We start from the raw sequence: 20,929 nt of genomic DNA, 5'->3' as shown, positions 1-20,929 counted from the left end.
TCACATTCTCTGTAAGACTAAGGTCAACTATATATATATTTAGAAGTAGAAGCTTTAAAACCAAGTTAACGCTGAAAGTACAAACATCACTAATGTCACACAACTTTGCCGACATGTGGCCAACAGTAATGTTTTAATGTTCTTCGTTATTAAACATTCGCACATAAATAAGTGACTGATATTCAGTACTTACTGAAGACAGTTCACTCTTCGGCCGCTCCCTTCTGCCGTCTTTTGCGACAAAATTATCCACACCCACCGCCGCGCTATGAATTGTGGGATATATGGGACCACGAAGCGTGCACCGGACCACGCTTGATATTTGGGGAAATCGACGGCGCATTTGGAGTACGCATTTGAAGTACACTTCGAATTGGGACAGCCGTCGTCATGTGGCGGTGACGTAATCGCACTTAAAATGCGTACTTCAAGCGTGCGGTCTCTGAATTGGGACACAGCCAATGACTGCAGACCTGCTGCTCATCCACACTCTGAAGTCATAGAAAGACACTGTCAAACAGTTGTTTATATTTTCAGGATATAACATAAATTCAGAACCTATCACGACTGATGAAAAGACATTATTTTATCACCGTTATATTGAAGCTTTAAAATTTGCCAATGGATTAAAGGAACATATCAGAGATCCAGAGTTCGACCCAGATAATGTAAGTATCAAATGGACAGATTCATGGATAGATTTACACCTGCTTTTGTTGGATAGAGTACAATTATTTTTAAGTAGCTACATTTAGTTATGACTCAAACAGTGGTGAAAGAAATATTGAGATCTCTGACTTGAGTAAAAGTAGTAGTAACACAACGCAAAACAGTAAAAATAGATAGTATGAAATAGAGATGGCACGATACCACTTTTTTTATGTCCGATACCGATATCATAAATTTGGATATCGGCCAATACCGATATGAATACGATACAGTGTGTTTTTTAATCAATAAAACTGTTTTTTTTAAATATCTTGCTGCATTTTGTATAAGTTCATACTCAAGTTCAAGCAAAAAACAAACAAACACTAAAGCTATTTTGTTATACCTGTATGCAAAAAATACACTGCACCCAAAATATTTCATAGTTCAGCTATACTGATCAATCTAATAAACTTAAACCTACTCCATCCTCCCTATTCTGGTATTTTAAAGAGTAAGCAACATAACTAATAGGATTGCAAACTTCCAGCAAAAAAATAAAAATAAATAGGGAACCACCCACCCCCCACCTCATGATGCTTAATCGACGTAATCAACTTTAATTTGATGCAGTGTGAAAAAAAATGCACAGAAATCAATTATTTTTCAAGAATAATTAAATAGATTCAACATCTTTCTTCAACAGAATTGCAGACTGCACAGATGATACTTTCCCAAAGGAAAAAGTACTAGCTTACTAGGGTATATTAGACTTAACAGTTACTATATACAGTAATGGACTTCTATACATTTTACATCAGATTAAAACTTTGGGTGTAAGATTCAGATAATTATTTATTAAAAGCTAGATATTTTAAACGAGAATAAGAAAGAAAAGTATGTCTTTGTGCCCCCTTTTCCCTGTTCATGCCCTATCGGCCCCCCTGGCTAAACTTTGCTAGATCCGCCCCTGCACAGTTACCAGCCGTCAGCTACGTTTAAAAGGATCCTGGTGTAGAAAGTAATATTAAATAAATTCTAACAACAGATTATCAAGTTTAAACGTGCTGCTGTTGTTCAGCCGCTGGTTTCCTCTTTCTGGTGCAAAGTGGGCGATAAATAAACAAGAGAGACGGACTCACGACAGAAAGCCGATCAGCTGATCATTAATCAGTTTCACAATTGAAGTAGCAGCGGGAGGGGAGGGAGAGAGAAGAGGCAGTCACTCCATATATCGATTGTTAAGCTTAACGCGGGAATGCTTAACAAACATTCAGAGATGAACTTACACACTTGCTTTACTTCTCTCTGGGATAACTTTCTCGGAGATGAAATGCCGGTTTGGTAGCCAGGCTCCAAATACTCAACCAGACCGCTGACAGGTCTTGGACGCTACAGCCACTGTATCATATGATGCATACTGCTCCGACGTGCTAACGTTATGAGCTGAGTTATGCCATGTCGCAAGTTTTGTGAGGTGCTTTTTTGATATTTAATGGATCGGATTACATTTTTTTATTTCTCTCCGATATCCGATCCAGTAATTTAGGTCAGTATTGGACCGATACCGATACGTAATATCGGATCGGCCCATCTCTAGTATGAAATATTTGAAAGTTCCTGCTTTCAGAACGGCAACATTGGTTTTTATCAGTGTTATATCAGGGATCACACCATGAATTTGTTGTGGTGTGAAGAGATTTTTTGCAATTTCTCTGAGCATTGCACAATCTAACTTGACTGTTGGAGTGAGACTGTGTTAACACACCTGAATGCTCCGGACCAGAAAAATGCCAAACTTCTGCATTTATAAAGGTGCTCCCAGTTTGATGATTAGTTAATAAAGTGCATTTGATTATCAGCACCTAGCTGCTAATTACCCTCTTAATTCTTACAGAAACAGCAAGGCTGTACTTAGTTTTTTAAAGATTGAGTGCTGTGAAAACTTTCCTCTAATTCCAACATTTCCCAGTAAATCTGCATATTCTCTTTAAAATGATAATTCTGACAAGTGCTGTAACATTTGAGATAAATAAATAACGAGATTTAAAAGCAGATAAACCTCAATCTTATTAATATTTGATTCTAAATATTTCATGTATTGTTTTGTATTTGTCTTCATACTCATGGATATTGTGTAATGTGTTTATTTTTTATGCTGTGTAGTTCACACAGAATGCAAAAAATTTAACAGAGGATAACTTTGCTGATGAAAAACGGAGTTTGATCACAAATGAGACTCATGAGCCTGATTATTATGGCAAAACCCGGCATGTGGACAGCACAGGTACCACACACGTTTCTGTGCTGGATAAAAATGGATCCGCTGTGTCTGTCACCAGCAGCATCAATGACATGTCAGTATCTGGATGGTTCTGTTTCAATGTTGGGAACCCGTTAACACATATTATTCTTCTATTCTATTATTCTATTCATTAAATATATTTTTCTTTACAGATTTGGCTCCAAGGTCCTCTCTCCAAGCACTGGAATCATCCTCAACAACCAGCTGTCTGACTTCTGTGGAAGCAATAACAGCATCTCTCCTGGTAAGGCAACAGCAGGATGTATTGCACTTTAATTTTTTTATATTTAAATACAGAGTCATAAAATAGCATTGTGTAGAAGCTTAGGTGCAGTAAACTATTACCACAAAGAGGTTGTCTTTTCCCTCTAATGATTTTCCTAACAGGAATATCATATTTATGCTCCATAAGTAAATCAACTTTTCACATAACCCTTTTATAGCTTTTTAACACACATTTTTTTTTAAATTAAGGTAATAAAGATGTCACCCAGTTTGGATATGCTAATCTATGAGGTCACTTGGTCAGTTTTTATTCTCATTAATGTAACCCAGGTCCCACGTAGCTATGCTAAAGCTAGAGTATATAGTACAATGAGACTGGGCCTGGGTTCATAGTGCTACCAATTATGATACCTGATACCCTCTAATTGAATTAATAAGGACCACCACAACTGTATTTTACACAAATTTATCCCTCGCTAGGTATTTATTTAGACCACAAAGAAATAAATAAAATAAAGTTACTTTTATAAATTGAAATGAATTGAAATCAAATAAACAAACAAAACCACTGTAAAATTGACTACATGGGTTATAAATAAAAGATTGTCAAAACAAAATAACCCTCTCTTAGGTGCCAACTGTTATTTCAGGTACAACAGCTCACCTTTTAAAATACCTTTGGTTACAACTACACTTACTCAATTAAAACCAAATTTGTAACAGTGGGCCCACACACACACTTTCACCTGTCCATACTACACCTGTAGCACAGTGCTTGTTGCAGGCCTGATTCGAAGTTCGGGTGCGGTGAGGCCTAAAACTGATGGCCGCTTCACTCAAACTGAGCAATAAACAAAATACGTGCACTTTAGTTCCAGTTAGTACTCACGAGTCCAATGAGTTTGTTAGTGGTGGCAATCAGAAACGGGCAGTTAGTGATTAGTTCATCAGTAGTGAAGACAGTCAGGGGCGAGAAAACAGCAGGGTCCATCCGGGCAGAAACCTCTCTCTCCCTCTCCGTTCAGAGCGTCCCTCGGCTTCTAAACATATTAAAACGAATAGTTATGTCTATAACTTCTGTTCCCTGAAGGAGAGGAATGAGGTACAACACATAAGTATGGGATATCACGCCCTCGTCGACTACCCGTGGTCCTGATATTACTTATTTGTGATCTGCAAGAGGTAAATGAGAGTGTGTGCTAGGGCTGGGCGATATGGCCTAAAATTCATATCACGATATAATTTGAAGCATGTGCGATAACGATATATATCACGATATATTCTTTTCTTCTGTATAACGTATTTTCCACACTATAAGGCACACTTCCGACAGGCAAACCCATCTGTTCTCTGATTGGATTGTTACATTTGTGATTGACATGACATTGACCAATCAGATGAAAGGAAGAAAAATAGGGTCAAAATGCGTACTTGTAACTTGCAGGGGTTTTTTGGCTAAGTCCACACACAAATCTTTTTTACACACACACAAATCTTTTTTACACATACAAATCTTTTTTACGCACACACAAATCTTTTTTACACACACACAAATTCTTTTTACACATACAAATCTTTTTTTACACACACACAAATCTTTTTTACACATACAAATCTTTTTTACACATACAAATCTTTTTTACACGCACACAAATTCTTTTTACACATACAAATCCTGATTTACAAGGACAAAACTGATTTACAAGTACAAAATATTTTGAGAACAATAAAACTGCTCAGTGGGGCCACCTTGTGTTGTACCTCGTTTCTCTCCTTCAGGGAACAGAAGTTATAGACATAACTATTCGTTCCCTTTCAGTCGATTCACTCGGTACAACACATAAGTATGGGACATATATACACGCTCCGCAGAGCAGCCACCGAACCGGAATCGGACCACCACATCCTTAGTGAGTGGTAGACCCAGCAGAAAGGACAGCATGAGCCACCGAAGGGGCTGTAACGTCCAACCGATAAAACCGCACAAAAGTGTGCAGTGATGCCCAACTAGCTGCCGCACAAATATCAGCTACAGGCACCCCTTTAAAAAGAGCCCATGAGGTTGCCATCCCCCTGGTGGAATGAGCTCTCACCCCGTGGGGCAAAGCAAGACCTCTGGTGCCGTATGCCAGTGAGATAGCTTCTATAACCCAGTGGGACAGCCTCTGTTTGGACAGAGCTCTACCTCTATTTGGATTAGCGAAGCAGACAAACAGCTGGTCACATAAACGCACATTCTTAGTGCGCTCAATGTAGGTGCGTAGCACACGCACTGGACAAAGAGAATGCATCCTCCTCTGCTCCTCAGATGCAAAAGGAGGGGAGCAAAAGCTCAGCAACTCAAACTCTATTGAGCTATAAGATGCAGGCATGATCTTGGGAAAATAGGCAGCATTTGGACGCAATACGACCTTGTGGCCATCAGGAGAGAACTGTGTGCAGGAGAGATGCACAGACAGCGCATGAAGGTCACCCACTCGCTTTGCCGAAGCCAAAGCGAGAAGTAATACAGTCTTATATGAAAGAAATTTCATATCCACAGACTCAATGGGTTCAAACGGGGGGCTACAAAGGGCCTCCAGCACCAAAGACAAGTCCCAAGCAGGGACACTGGACTTAAGCACGGGCCTCAGCCGGCGAACTCCTTTCAGTATACGTATGGCGAGGGGATGTGCACCTAGTGTCACCCCGTCAAAGCCAATATGACAAGCAGATTTAGCTGCTAAATAAACCTTAATTGTCGAAAATGAAAGGCCCTTATCCAGCAGCTCCTGCAGGAATGTCAAAACATCCACAATAGAGCGCTGAAATGGGAGAGTGTGGTGGTCCTGGCACCAATGCTCGAAGGCTCGCCATTTGTAAGCGTACAAGCCTCTAGTAGATGAGGCCCTAGCACTCTGAATTGTCGCTATCACACTAGGTGGCAAACCCTTAGCAATCAAGTTTAACCTCTCAGCAGGTAAGCATGAAGGTGCCACAGATCTGGGCGCGGATGAAACACTTCTCCTCCCGCCTGAGAGAGGAGATCCCTGCGGAGAGGAAGCTACCAAGGACTCGCTGCTAGCAGGCTGATTATCTCTGCATACCACGACCTTGTGGGCCACCAAGGGGCCACTAGAATCAGAGAGAGGGAATGCCGACGCACTCTCTCTAGAACTGGAGATATCATTTCCACTGGGGGAAATGCATACGGGAGCACGTCTGGCCATTGGTGCGCTAGCGCGTCCAAGCCCAAGGGTGCATCGTGGTCGATTATGGAGAAGAACAGGGGGCAGTGAGTATTTACCCTGGAAGCAAAAGGGTCTATTTGCGCCTTGCCAAATAGATCCCAAATCTGAGCCACTATTAAAGGGTGTAACCTCCATTCTCTCACCAGAGGATCCCCCCTGGAGAGATGGTCCGGCCCCAGGTTCAGGTGGCCCGGGACATGGGTGGCTCTTAGAGACAGAAAATGAACACTGCACCATAACAGCAGAGAGTGAGACAGCTTCAACAGGGGAAGAGAGCGTGTCCCTGCCTGTTTATGTAAGGCACCACTGTTGAATTGTCCATCTTGACTAAGACATGCTGGCCCTCCAGGACTGGACGGAAATGCTTTAGAGCAGGGGCGTCAAACGTACGGCCCGTGGGCCGGATCAGGCCCGCAAATGGGTTTAATCCAGCCCGTGAGATGATTTTGTAAAGTATAAAAATAAGCTGCAATTTTTCAAAAAAGAAACTGCTGTTCCAATTGTGTCCATTGGATGGCGCAATAGCAATTGTGAGCTACTTTGTTTTGCCCGCAAAATTTAAACCTGATCTGCTTTGGCACCCTCATTGCCCCAATATGTCTCTGTCAAAAAAGAGAAAAGTGGATGCAGAGTGCAGAGTGTTCCAAGAAAAATGGTCATCCTCCTATTTATTCACGGAAGTGAATGGGAAAGCTGTATGTTCGGTGTATTCCCAGCATGTTGCAGTGCTGAAAGAATATAACCTCCGTTGCCACTATGTGAGTCTTCATGCTGACAAATACGATAACTTTCAAGGACAGCGGAGAAGAGAGAAGGTGAATGAACTGTTGGCGGGTCTGAAGAAACAGCAGTCTGTGTTTACTCACAGCTGAGACATCAGTGACGCTGAGGTGAAAGCTAGCTACCTCATTGCTAACGAAATTGCACTAGCTTCAAAACCATTTAGTGAGGGTGAATTTGTAAAAACATTTATGATGAAGGCATCGGAGATTGTGTGCCCTGAAAAGCGCCAGGCCTTTGCAAATATCAGCCTGACAAGAAACACAGTTGCCGACAGGATTTCTGATCTTTCAGCGGATTTGGACAGCCAGTTGAAGCAAAAAGTAAAGTCATTTATTACGTTTTCAGTTGCAATTGATGAAGGCACGGACATTACAGATGTTGCACAACTGGCAATTTTCATCTCCGGAGTTGATGACACATTGACCGTCACCGAGGAGTTCATGGAGTTGGTGCCGATGACAGATACAACGACCGCAGCTGATATTTTCACCGCACTCGTCGGCGCGCTGGACAGGGTCGGAGTGGACTGGTCCTGCGCTGTCAGCCTGGCTACAGATGGTGCGCCCTCAGTGATCGGGAAGAAAGCAGGCGTTGTAAAAAAAGTTCAGAGATAAAGTGCAATCTGCAAATTGAGGATGTGATTTTTGGACTTTTCACTGTATTTTGCACCAGGAGGCTTTGTGTTGCAAGTCACTGAAAATGGATAACGTCATTAAGGTGGTCATCCAAACTGTTAATTTCATCCGATCCAGAAGTCTCAATCACCGTCGGTTTCTCAGAGAGAAAGACCACATCTATGGCCTGCCATACCACACTGAGGTAAGATGGTTGAGCCGAGGTGCTGTGCTGAGGCGTTTCTTTGATTTACGAGAAGAAATTAAACAGTTTATGGAAGAAAAGAGCAAACCAGTGTTAGAATTTCATTCCGCAGAATGGGTGCAGGACCTTGCATTTATGGTGGATGTTACAGAGCACCTGAATAACTTGAACAAACAGCTGCAAGGACGCAACAAAGTTGTCACGCAGTAATATGACAGCATACGTTATTTCAAGTTGAAGCTGTTATTGTGGGAGACGCAGCTCGCTGGTGGTGATGCAGCTCACTTCCCCTGTCTGAAAAATGTGTGCACGATCCAAAGTGTGGCAGATATGAAGCGGTTCAAAGATAAAATAACGGGACTGTTACTGGAGTTTGAGCAACGATTTCAGATTTTTGGTGAACTGGAGAAAGACTTCAAAGTTTTTTGCTCGCCGTTCACCGTGAATCCCTTTGATCTGCCCATGAGGATCCAACTTGAAATATTAGACTTGCAGTGTGACTCGGATTTGAAGGGCAAATTTGCCGCAGCTGGCTTGAACACATTCTATCAGAATCTCTTGTCGGGTTACCCCAACTTGACAGCCCTTGCTGCAAAACTGTTGTGCATGTTCGGAACCACGTATCTTTGTGAGCAAGTTTTCTCTGTAATGAGCATAAATAAAACAAAACTGCGCTCAAGGCTCACGCACAAGCACTTGAATCACATCCTGAAGTTAGCTGCTACTCAGGATGTGAAGCCTGATATTGATGAGCTGGTGAAAGCTAAAAGATGCCAGGTATCAGGAGTCAAATAAACTATGCAATAGAGACACCCTGATGTAGTTCTGTGATCTGTGATATACTTCTGTGAATCACTGAGGCACTGTGTGCTTGTGTGTTCTTTGTCCTCAGAATTTTCAAATAACTTGAGGTGTTTTGTAATTAATAGCTATGTTGTGCTTTTGGACACACTGTCCTCAGGCTCCAGCTTAATGTTTATATGTTTTTATGTTGATGCGCTACTGTTTCTAATTCATTATATTTGATTTATATATTTAACCTATTCTGTGGTTCTTGTACTTGTTTGGGGAACAGGATTTCATTATTTTTATCTACATTGCTGCCTGCAAAATGACACCCTGATATAGTTCTGTGATCTGTGAAACAGTTCTGTGAATCACTGAGGCACTGTGTGTTTGTGTATTCCTTGTCCTCAGAATTTTCAAATAACTTGAGGTGTTTTATGATTAATAGCTATGTTGTGCCTGTACTATTTTGAACATACTGTCCACAGGCTCTAGCTTTAATTTTATGTTGATCGTATTAAAACAAAGAAAACAATCTGAAGTTGTTGTTTTTAAGTTATATATATACACAATGATTTTACCAGTCCGGCCCACTTGAGAATAGACTTTTCTCCATGTGGCCCCTGAACTAAATTGAGTTTGACACCCCTGCTTTAGAGCTAAGAACACTGCTAACAGCTCTAAGTGGTTGATGTGCAGCTGGCGCTGGGTTGCGGACCAGATCCCTCTCACTGATGCACCCTCGCACAGCGCTCCCCACCCTCCTAGGGAAGCATCTGTGGACACCAACTTGCGAAACAACACCCTCCCAATCCGAGAGCCCTGATGCAGTAGCCTGGGCTCCCTCCAAGGACGGAGAGCTAGCATGCAAGACGTGGTTACCGGCAGCCTCCTCCGGAGGTGACGCGATGCACACAAACGGTGAGAGAGAGTCCAGCGTTGAAACGCTCTCATTTTTAACAGTCCAAGTGGCACTACGGCGATCATAGATGCCATCATGCCCAACAAGCTTAATATCGTCTGGAAACGCAGTCTGCGTCCCAGCTGAAACTGAGTGAGGCAGCGATGAAGCGCGGCCACTCTGTGCTCCGACAAACGTGCGCGGCTGGAAAGCGAGCATATTTCCAAACCGAGGATGGGACGAAGCCCTCCCCCTTTTTTCGGAACAACAAAATAACGGCTGTACCAACCTTTGTCTGTCTCCGAAGCGGGGACCACTCGTATTGCTCTTTTCTGCAATAGCGCCTTTATTTCCTCTCTGAGTATCATGGTTGACAGTGTTGACAGTCGTGTTTACGACTCTTTGGAAATGAGGCGACTTGTCCCGGAACTGCAACCGGTAACCCAGGGCAACGGTTCGCAGCACCCACGGAGAGGGGGTGCAATGAGCAATGGGGCGTAATGGGCGCAATCCCACTGAGGGAAGTGAGCAGTCAGCCGGCTGACCTGCAGCACCGTCGGCGGGGCGTTGTCGCCCCCCAGTGTGTCTGCAGGGGACTGCATCACCTGCCTGACCTGGCTCATTCTGCCTGCAGGCTGAGCATTTGTGATTGTTTGAGAATAAATAACACTCTTTATTGATTGTAACATGGAAACATGTACATTCATACATTTTGTTGGAGGCACCTTTTCTGGGGCACAACAATGAAAAACAGCGGGAACACTCGATGTGGTCACTTGAACATTTAACACACCTGAACAGGGAGTTACCTGAGGCATTTTGTGTGCAGGGGTTTTGTGCTTGGGAGACAGTGTTAGGAAAGTGCAGCGCCTTCTGGGGCTGACAACCTGAACAGAACTTAAGCGGCACCTCTTGGGCAGCAACAGAGGGGTAAAAGCAGCGTCTCCCTGCTGCTGGACCCCTTCTCCACTCGAAACCACAGCTAGGAGGGCTGAGGCTTCTTCCTCCTGGGCGTCGGGTCCTGCCGGGGGCCCGAGGGTGGGCCTTTGCTCCAGGCCGACTGGCGTGGAGCTCGGGCCGGAGGATGTGCTCTCGCTGGCGGCACACCCACTTCAGCAGTGGGCGCCGGTCTCTTGCCAGTCGGCAGAGGAGCGGCGGGCCTGTGAGAGCCAGCTGCGGGCTTGGGTTTCGGCTGACGTCTGGGGATGATGTCGCGCAGAGCTTCCGTCTGCTTCTTCCTCAGATCGAATCTAGCCTGAATGGCTTCAAGTGAATGTCCGAATAACCCAGCCGCAGACACTGGTGCGTCCAGATATACAGCTCTGTCCCTATCCGGGACGTCAGAGAGGGTCAGCCACAGGTGCCTCTGCGCCACTACTGTCGAAGCCATCCCTCTGCCCAGGGAGAGCGCTGCACAGCGAGACGCACGGAGGATGTAATCTGTGGCGACTCTGACCTCGTTAAGAAGAGGTGCCAGCGGGCTGTCATCAGGAACCAGCGACCCGAGCTCCGCCAGGCACATTGCCTGGTACGTCTGGAGCATGGTGACGGAGCTCATGGCGCGAGCAGTGCCGGCCTGAGCCCGATAAATCTTCTCCAGCTGCGAAGCAGAAAATCTGCAGTGCTTGGATGGCAGAGTTGCGGGGCCGCCAACACCATGGTTATGGGACGGGGCCAGATAAGCAGCCAGAGACGGCTCCATAGGGGGTGGGTTAGCTAAGCCAGCCCCCTCGGCGCCGTCCAACTCCATGTACTGTCCATAGCCGGGCACAGTGACGCGGGTAGACAGAGGTTTGTCCCATGATGCTGTTAGCTCGCAGAGAAAGTCTGGGAACATGGGAAGGCAGTTTTTGGCCGTTGTGGGCTCCGGTGGGAGGAAAAAACCCGCGAACCATGACGGCTTCTGAGCTGGCGGAGGAGAGGGCCAGTCCACCTGCAGCTTCTCAGCAGCGCGGTGAAACAGGGAAAAAAGCAGCGGCGGCACATTGGGCCGACAATGAGCTCTCCTGCTCATCCTCCGACAAACCATGGATGTCCAGGCCGATGTCCAGCACGTCATCGTCTTCCTGGGGAGCGCTGGCGGGCTTCAACCCAGGCTGAAGCCCGTCAGCGCTCCTGCATGGTTCCGGCTCGTCATCGGCTAACCCGTCAACTAGAGCTGGGCGATATGACCCAAAATTCATATCTCGATATTTTTTTAAAGCCATAAAGTAAGAACAAAAAGAGAGTTCTTAGTCAAAGCTGTGTCCCAGATGTCACACAGGCACTTTTATTAACATACAGCATAGATGTACATGAAAAAAACTACTCAAAAATAAATTATGAGCATTTATTAAATAGTGATGCTCTATAAATAAAAGAAAACTATGTTGTTTTGTGCATAACAAAGAGCTCACAATTGTGCAGTCAAAATGTAAACTAAAAGACGCTGAGCATAATAAGAGACAGATTTCACAGCTGCTCTGTTCCCAACTTCTACTGCGTGACTGACAGCCTGGAGTTTGAAATCCTCTTCGTAACCATGTCTCTGAACAGGTGCCATTTATGGTCCTTATACACACACAGTACCGTAATATTACGTTGAAGCACAGTACGTATTACTCCGCGAGGCTCCTCGGTAGCCGTAATGCTCCGACAATCCATCAAGCAGTGCAGCTCCCTAGCTTACCAAAGTCGAACTAAAACATTTTTTGACAGATTGCTGAGCGCCGTGTGCCACATAAAATCGGTTCGCGGTCATCAAGCACAACCAGAATTCATACAAAAGGCGCGCAGTCAACTTTTGAGAAAATGAAAGGATTTCAGGCTGTGCAGTTAGGCGTTAGTGTGGCTAGCTCGTTAACATGTTGACGCCGTCCAGCCCCACGCACGGGGCGATGCGCAGTAAATTGTTAACGGAGATTTGCCGTGTCCATCTTGTCGCTGCCTGCAGGTGAAGACATGGGGGAGGAGGGGGAGTTGTGTTCAGTGAAGGAGAGGCGAGGTCGAGTAATGTTGTATAGAGACAAAAGTGGACGAAAGACAGGCAAACTTGCGGCTCCGCAACTATAATTATAACGTAACATAGACTATATCGATATAAAGGATATTTATATTTATATTTATTTATTTTATATTTATATTTATGTGTGAATGTGAGCGTGAATGAATAATGTCATTGTAAAGCGCTTTGGGTGCCTTGAAAAGCGCTATATAAATCCAATGCATTATTATTATTATTATATTGTCACATCTTATATCTCGTATAAAAATATATCGATATTTTTAAAAAACTCGATATATCGCCCAGCTCTACCGTCAACATATTCCATGTGGTCAGCCCAGCTAATTGCAGGAACATCGACCGGAAAATCCTCGTCTTCGGACTCAGACGAAGCCGGGGCTCCAGACTCGGAAAGGAGAGGGTCATGCCGTGCGTCCCAGCACTTTTTTCCACAAACGTCACCTGTCTTTCCAGGGTCGAGCGCCGGAGCTGGCGACAAAACGCACAGGCTTCGGGCTCCGTCAACGCTCTCCTAGCGTGAACGATCCCCAGGCAGACAGGGCAGGCATCGTGCTTGTCGCTGTCGTGCAAACAGAAACCACATCCCTGAGGACAGGGGCGAACAGAAGATTTCTGCTTTGCTCGCTTCGGTTTGGAGTCCATTCCAAAATGGAAAGCGAAACGCTCCGCGGGCAGCCTACACACCAACTGGGCGGTGGAGGCTAACACCAACAGGGGCAGTTAAGCTAAGTTCAAATCGGCAGACAACGGAGCTAACTAGCAGCAGCTAGCTAGCCCAACTCAGCAGAGGTGTTCTCAGCGAGGTGAAGAGCGTAAGAACTGAGGGATGATTGTGATGACAGCGGCTATATGTGCAGGCGGGGCCGTGCGCGTGTCATCACACGTCATCTGCCTTAAAGGCGTGAATAAAGGTTTCTTCAGCCAGGACACACGAGGGCGTGATATCCCATACTTAGGTGTTGTACCGAGTGAATCGACTGAAAGGGAACACTTGAGCTACAACACCAAATGCTATAACGATTTAGCATTAGCATGCTTTGACTGAAAATCCCCGAGCTAAACATACAGCGTGGTATCACAGCACATAAGCGGTAAGCTGCGCTAATTAGCAAGCCGCTAGTTAGCGTCACATATCACGCCATTTTACCACTATAATGAATAGTTACAGTACAAATGTCAAGGCACACACTCTCATTTACCTCTTGCAGATCACAAATAAGTAATATCAGGACCACGGGTAGTCGACCTCAATGATACACTTAGATGCAAAATCCACACCACGTTCGCCTTATGACATTTCTCTCTTCGGACTTAGCTTCTGTGTCCGCTCCCACAGATTCACACAGACGTTTACCACTCGTCCCGCCCCCATAACAGAGAAGTGTGACATTGACTGGCTTGTCAATACAACAACCAATGACAATACAAAATCAATTTGACTGACATTAGATGGGTAAACAGTCATTGGGTTACACCCCACCATATTGCTTCTGCACAGTAAATGAACTCTAAATCATGAAACCCTTTTATTTATTGGACTCTTAACTGTAATACATTGGTACCCAAGTATATGATTTTTAAACCTTTTATTAACTATTTATATTTTAACCATTTTATAACCGTAAACTTTTTTTCTTTATACTGCAAGCCTGAATAATTTCAGACAGGGCTATATTAATAACAAATCTATCACACTCACAGAAATATGAGAACATTTTACAAAGTTGCAAGTTTATTGTCTAAATAACATACACAATACCTACAAATACTCTACATACCAATCTGTCCAAAGATAGAAATCATTTGTTTACAGTAGTTTATTTGTAGTTTATTTAGGTTTGTTTTTTTTTTTTTTTTTTTTTTTTGTGTGTGTGTGTGTGTGTGTGTGTGTGTGTGTGTGTGTGTGTGTGTGTGTGTGTGGTTGAATTTTGTATTTGAAGATTTCGCTGTGGATGCTGTTGCCAGTCAAAAATCTAACTACTGTAATATAAATAGATTTTAATACTTTAATAATTCAAGTGTGTCTTTCCAGTATTCTGAACTTCAATTATGATTTCTGTTTAGTACTAATCAGCAATTATTAGCTCATCTGCTTACTCTGCCACATGTGTCCTCTCTGCAGCTTCTCTCCTCCTGTTATCCCTTTAAAACCCATCGCTGCCTATAGAGACTGTCTGCTCTCAGACTACCCAAAAAACTATTTAAGCATAAAAAGTAGCATATAAAATCCTCAACCAAAGATTGAAACAGTTAATTGTGGGTTGTTAAACTTAATGTCCTTATTAGCCAATGATTTAAATTTTAATATATTTAAAATTCATTATGTCAATATTTGATATACTCATTTATTCTGCTTCATGGACACCTGGTTAAACTAGAATATTCATTTTAGTTTAAATGATTCAACATTTTGACAAACTTTCTGCTCTTGCCAGGCGTCACAAACTGTGTCACAAACTGGCTGTGATCAGCCATTGTGAACAGAGTGAGCACATGTGAGCCATGATGCATTTATACAGCCATTATTCACATATCACTATGACAGACAGAAGTAGTCCTACAAATCATTTAGACAATTCCAATAATACACTTAGTTTCACTGTGTTCCTGTTAATGACAAACTACAAATTTGCCCTAAATTAGTAAGTTAAATGTATTTATATAGCCCTTTTTTTAGCTGTTACAAAATGCTTTACAAGAATAATAAAAATACATCACACATAAACAATGTAATATACGAAATCATTATTTACTTGCCTGTCTATTGCTGTGGAACCCAATCCTAGTTTGAATTCGGGAGACGGACACTCTCTCTACTTTTAAAAATAAGGCTTAAAACTAAAATTTTATAGTTAGGGCTGGGTCAGGTCAGCTTGAACCCTCTCTTATAATGATAATTATTTAAGATTTGTAATTTGAGACAGATACATTAACACATCTCTGAGCACCGGGTACTTAAAATATGGAAAAACAAAACCAAAACACTTCAAGCTGTCCTCCCATATTTGAGCAAAGACTAAAAACAAATTTCACAACAATGCAAAATGCAATTTGTAGAATACTTTTGAACAAGAAATTATTTGTCACAAAAGTAAAGAAAATGCTCTTTTTCTTCAACTTCCATGTTACATTGGACAAATACGATAAGATGCATCACAAAAACCTTCCAAAGTGTTTGCATTAGAGTCATGACAGTTTTTAAAAATAAAAGTCAGAGCTCTGGATGAAATAATGGAGTTTCAGTTATCATAAACATCTGTCAAACATCTTAGTCTGCTTATAAATTTGGGCAAACCTGCAGTCAGTTGAGAATGAAGAAGTTACTTGGATGAGTGAAGAAATATTTCTCTCACTGAAAACGCTACGTCATGAACAGAGTCAACTTGCTGGGATTTCCGTACCTGGATGATTGAGCATGCATCATTTGATTGTAATTTAATGTTTTGAAAACTATGAATAGGGACTAAAAAGAAACAATGATAAAAAGTTTCTTATTAGCACTATTTTAATTTAATTAATAGCATTTGGTTGCCTTGTACTTGTGAGATGTGCAATGACAATAAAGTTGAATTCAAAGTCTATGAATATTTAGTTTAAAGACATGTTTAAACTTTATATGATTTGTTTGAATGCATTGTCAGAGGTACTTTTAAATGTGTTCTTAGAGTACAGATTCAGACAAGAAAATTCTGCGAAATGGCTGATTTGCATTTGAAATCAGAATCAGAATCAGAATCAGAAAGGGTTTTATTGCCAAATGTTGAGCAGGTTTACAACATTAGGAAATTGCTGCGGTACTTAGTGCAAACATACTGTTATACAACTCTTAAATAGACATAAAAATAAGAATTAAAAGTGCTAAGAGGATAGATATGTACATGAGTGCAGGTGGTGATCAGTGCCAAACATGGAATGATGCAGTGAACACAGTGTAGGGTCATGTGTTAGTGGTGGGAACAGTCAGGTTATTGTTCATGAGTCCAACAGCAGAGGGGAAGAAACTGTTCTTGTGGCGAGAGGTTCTGGTGCGAATGGACCGGAGCCTCCTGCCTGAGGGGAGCAGGTCAAACAGACTGTGTCCAGGGTGAGAAGGGTCAGCTCTGATCCGAGCTGCACGCCCCAGTGTCCTGGAGGTGTACAGGTCCTGCAGAGATGGGAGTCTGCAGCCAATCACCTTCTCAGCAGAGCGCACAACACGCTGCAGTCTCTGTTTGTCCCTGATGGTGGCTCCAGCGTACCACACGGTGATGGAGGAGGTGAGGATGGACTCGATGATTGCAGTGTAGAATTGCATCATCGTCCGTGTTGGCAGGTTGAATTTCTTCAGCTGCCACAGGAAGTACATCGTCTGCTGGGCTTTCTTTATGACGGAGGTGATGGTGGGCTCCCACTTCAGGTCCTGGGTGATGGTGGTACCCAGGAAGCGGAATGAGTCCACAGAGGTGATGAGGGTGTCAGTCAGGATGATGGGGGGGGAGTGGGGTTGTGTGCTTCCTGAAGTCCACAATAATCTCCACTGTCTTCTGGGCATTCAGCACCAGGTTGTTGTGGCTGCACCAGGACACCAGACGTTCAACCTCCCTTCTGTAGGCAGACTCATCCCCGTCCGAGATGAGTCCAATAACGGTGGTGTCATCTGCAAACTTGATTAGCTTGACAGACTGGTGGGTGGAGGTGCAGCAGTTGGTGTACAGGGAGAAGAGCAGAGGAGAAAGAACACAGCCCTAAGGAGAGCCGGTGCTGATGGTCCGGGAGTCCGAGACATTCTTTCCCAGCCTCACATGCTGCTTCCTGTCCGTCAGGAAGTCAGTGATCCACCGGCAGATGGGATCAGGCACATTCATCTGGGAAAGCTTGCCTTGGAGGTGGTCTGGAAGGATGGTGTTAAAGGCAGAGCTGAAGTCCACAAACAGGATCCTGGCGTAGGTTCCTGGGGAGTCCAGATGCTGCAGGATGAAGTGTAGAGCCATGTTGATAGCGTCGTCTACAGACCTGTTGGCTCTGTATGCAAACTGCAGGGGGTCCAGGAGGGGGGCCGTGAGGGTCTTGAGGTAGGAGAGAACCAGGCGCTCAAATGACTTCATGACCACAGATGTCAGAGCCATAGGTCTGTAGTCATTTAGTCCAGTGATCCTTGGTTTCTTGGGGACAGGGATTATGGTGGAGGACTTGAAGCAGACAGGCACATGACATGCCTGCAGTGAGGAGTTGAAAATGCCAGAAAACACTGGGGCCAGCTCGTTTGCACAGTGTCTGAGGGTGGCAGGAGACACACCGTATGGGCCAGGAGCTTTCCGAGCATTCAGACTCTTAAACTGCTTCCTCACATCTGCTTCATGAATATGAAGAGTAGTGGTGGGAGAAGGTGGTGTGAAATCCTCCTTGGTGTGGGGTGTGGAGGGAGGTGTTGTAGATGAAGTGTTTGATGGTGGTGATGGCTCTATGGAGGGGGGAGAGGTGGGGGAATGAGTGTCCAAAGTGTCTTTATTGTTGGGGCCGTTGGAGGTGTGAAGGCTGCTTGATGGCTCGTCAAAACGGCAATAAAAGTCGTTAAGGGTGTTGGCCAAGAGCAAGTCATCAGTGGAGTGGGGGGTTTTAGGCTTGTAGTTGGTGATATTCCTAAAACTTTTCCACACAGAGGCCGAGTCATTCTCTGAGATCTGCTGCTGCATCTTCTCAGAGTGCTGATGTTTAGCAATGTCCACTTCTTTAGTGAACCTGTACTTGGCCTCTCTGTAGCAGTCCCTGTCTCCGCTTCTGAACGCCTTTCTCTTTTCCAGCCACAGCTTTTTGAGTTTAGGAGTAAACCAGGGTTTGTCATTGTTATAACTCACCCTGGTGCGTGATGGCACAATGCTGTCCTCACAGAAGTGGATATAGGAGGTGACAGTGTCCGTAAACTCGTCCAAGCTGTTAGAAGCAGCCTTCATTGTGTCCCAGTCTGTGGACTCCAAACACGTGCGAAGCTCCTCCACAGCCTCGTTGCTCCACACTTTTTTAGTCCTCATGACAGGTTTGGAGAGCTTCAGCCTCTGTCTGTACGTGGGGATCAGGTGGACCATGACGTGATCAGAAAGTCCGAGTGAAGCGCGGGGCACCGAGCGATAGGCCCCGCTGATCGTGCTGTAGCAGTGATCCAATGTCCTCTCCTCTCTGGTCGGGCATTTAATATACTGCTTGTATTTGGGAAGCTCTTGGCTCAGATTGGCTTTGTTAAAGTCCCCACTGAGCTGCCTGCACATCCGCATCTGGCGGGATGTAAACAGCGGCCAAGATGAATGAAGCAAATTCCCGCGGAGAATAAAACGGTTTGCAGTGAATAAAAAGGTATTCCAGAGAGGAAGAGCAGTGCTGAGCAATCACTGTTACATCTGTGCACCAGCCACTATTAATGTAGAAGCAGACACCTCCACCTGTGGTCTTACCAGAGAGAGAGGCCTGCCGGTCCGCGCGCAGCAGATGAAAACCCTCCAACTTGAGCGCGCAGTCCGGGATGTCCTCGCAGAGCCACGACTCCATAAAACATAAGACACAGGAGGAGGCAAAATCTCTGTTTCTCATCTCTTCTTCTCATCAGGGCCAGCTCGTCCATCTTATTCCTGAGTGAGCGTACGTTGGAAAGGAAGATCCCAGGTAGAGCAGTTCGCAGTCCGCGTCTCCTCAGGCGCATGAGTGCGCCGGCTCGCTTTCCTCTCCTTCGGCGTCTCACTTTCCTGATCAAGGTCTGTAGTAAATCTGCCGCAGATGCGACAAAAATTGGAAGTAAATCCACAGGTGTTGTAGTCCTGTAGTTAAGAAGCTCTTCTCTGGTGCAAGAATATCCAGAGGAGTGCCCAGACACACAAGCTATGCACAAAAACAAAACAGAAGTAACGCACTGAAGTACCAGGGCATCCATACGCGGCGCCATCTTGGATCAAACATTCATAGACATGATTTACGCACAGCTCTGTGTGTACACTCTGCTCGTAAGGGAGATCTAATCATTTTTCTTCTTGTTCTTCTCACATCAATGAGTGTGGATTGTATTTCTTTTTTCTGTCACTCAAGGCTTTTGTTGTACTTCACACTGGAGCGTCCTCCTTTCTGTTTTGCCCCAGCTGTCCTCAAACATTTGTGCACATGACTTATACACAGATTTGTGTGTGCGTCTTTTTATGAATGAGGTCCAAACTTTTTTTTTTTTGTTCTTCTCACACTGATGAGTCTGAATTATAGTTTTGTCCTGTCATTCAAGGCTTTTATTGTATTTCTCAGGGGAGCGTCCTCCTTCCTCTATGGCCCCAGCTGTGCTGAAGTCTGAATCAAAGACGCTGGTAATTGGAGGATCTGGTTCAACTATGATTACAACTGGAATGGCCTCGGTACGTGTCCATAGTAAACACAAAAACTGTGATAAATTGATGCAGATTGATGCTCCTCTTTGATGTTGTAGCAGGTATCACAGTCAAGACCTTCTTCACTCTAATCCATCCTGTGATCATCACTTCATCATCTCAAAGATTATTATGTATATTTTATTTCTGTCCAAGGCGCTCATCAATCATCTTTGGTTTAACAAGAGCCTTGAAGATGCAATTAACGCTCAAGTTTTTTTTGTCAACTCTAAATACGAAGTTATGTTTGAACCCGAGCTTACCCGAAAGGTAATATATTCAGTGCAGTCATATGATAAAATAAGAAATCATACTACTTTTGTTACATCTGAGTCTCCTTTCCTCTTTGCCCTGCAGGATTTACTGGATTCTCTTGAAGCTCGGGGACATAATATAGCAATCTTCTACAATGTAGTTAATGCTGTGAAGAAGGAGAATAGGGAGGGTAATGTCACTATCTATGCGTGGTCTGATAAAAGGAAAAAGGGCAAAGCAGCTGGCTACTGAGATCAAGAGTCAGTGATGTTAGTTATATAGCTTGGCCTTCAAGTTATAAACACAAAATCTGCAGCAGATGGTGTCTTTACTGCTGGAAAATCATTGAAAAAGTTGATTATTAACAGTGAGGAGAATCAAAAGGAAATAACAGACCTTCTGACCTTCTTCCACTTTTCTGTTCAGGTTGTTTGTTCAAATTCTGATCTCTGTTCTTTACAGGTTTCTTTGGTAAAAGTGAAGTCATTACAGGCCATTTTCCATCTACATAAACTTAATGACAAAAAGATGATTCAGTCATCACAGATTCAATTATCAAATCCTTTAAACTCAAATAATTATTCATAAATGTGCAAA

At 43.9% G+C, this 20,929-nt stretch overlaps 1 protein-coding gene across 1 annotated transcript in view; it reads left to right on the top strand.

The window, feature by feature from the left end:
• Positions 1-20,584, top strand: part of LOC134639268 (glutathione hydrolase 5 proenzyme-like) — a 53,942-nt gene extending 33,358 nt beyond the window's left edge. Inside the window, exons 8-13 of the mRNA XM_063490388.2 lie at positions 538-668; positions 2,824-3,005; positions 3,106-3,197; positions 19,959-20,065; positions 20,234-20,347; positions 20,435-20,584. Coding sequence (XP_063346458.2) covers positions 538-668; positions 2,824-3,005; positions 3,106-3,197; positions 19,959-20,065; positions 20,234-20,347; positions 20,435-20,584 — 776 coding nt within the window. The remainder of the gene's footprint in view (positions 1-537; positions 669-2,823; positions 3,006-3,105; positions 3,198-19,958; positions 20,066-20,233; positions 20,348-20,434) is intronic.
• Positions 20,585-20,929: the final 345 nt, after the last annotated feature.

This window comes from Pelmatolapia mariae, linkage group LG12 (assembly GCF_036321145.2).
Source record: "Pelmatolapia mariae isolate MD_Pm_ZW linkage group LG12, Pm_UMD_F_2, whole genome shotgun sequence".
Lineage (NCBI taxonomy): Eukaryota > Metazoa > Chordata > Actinopteri > Cichliformes > Cichlidae > Pelmatolapia > Pelmatolapia mariae.
Note: the sequence above shows the minus strand (reverse complement) of the source record. Positions and strands in the feature narration are given on the sequence as shown.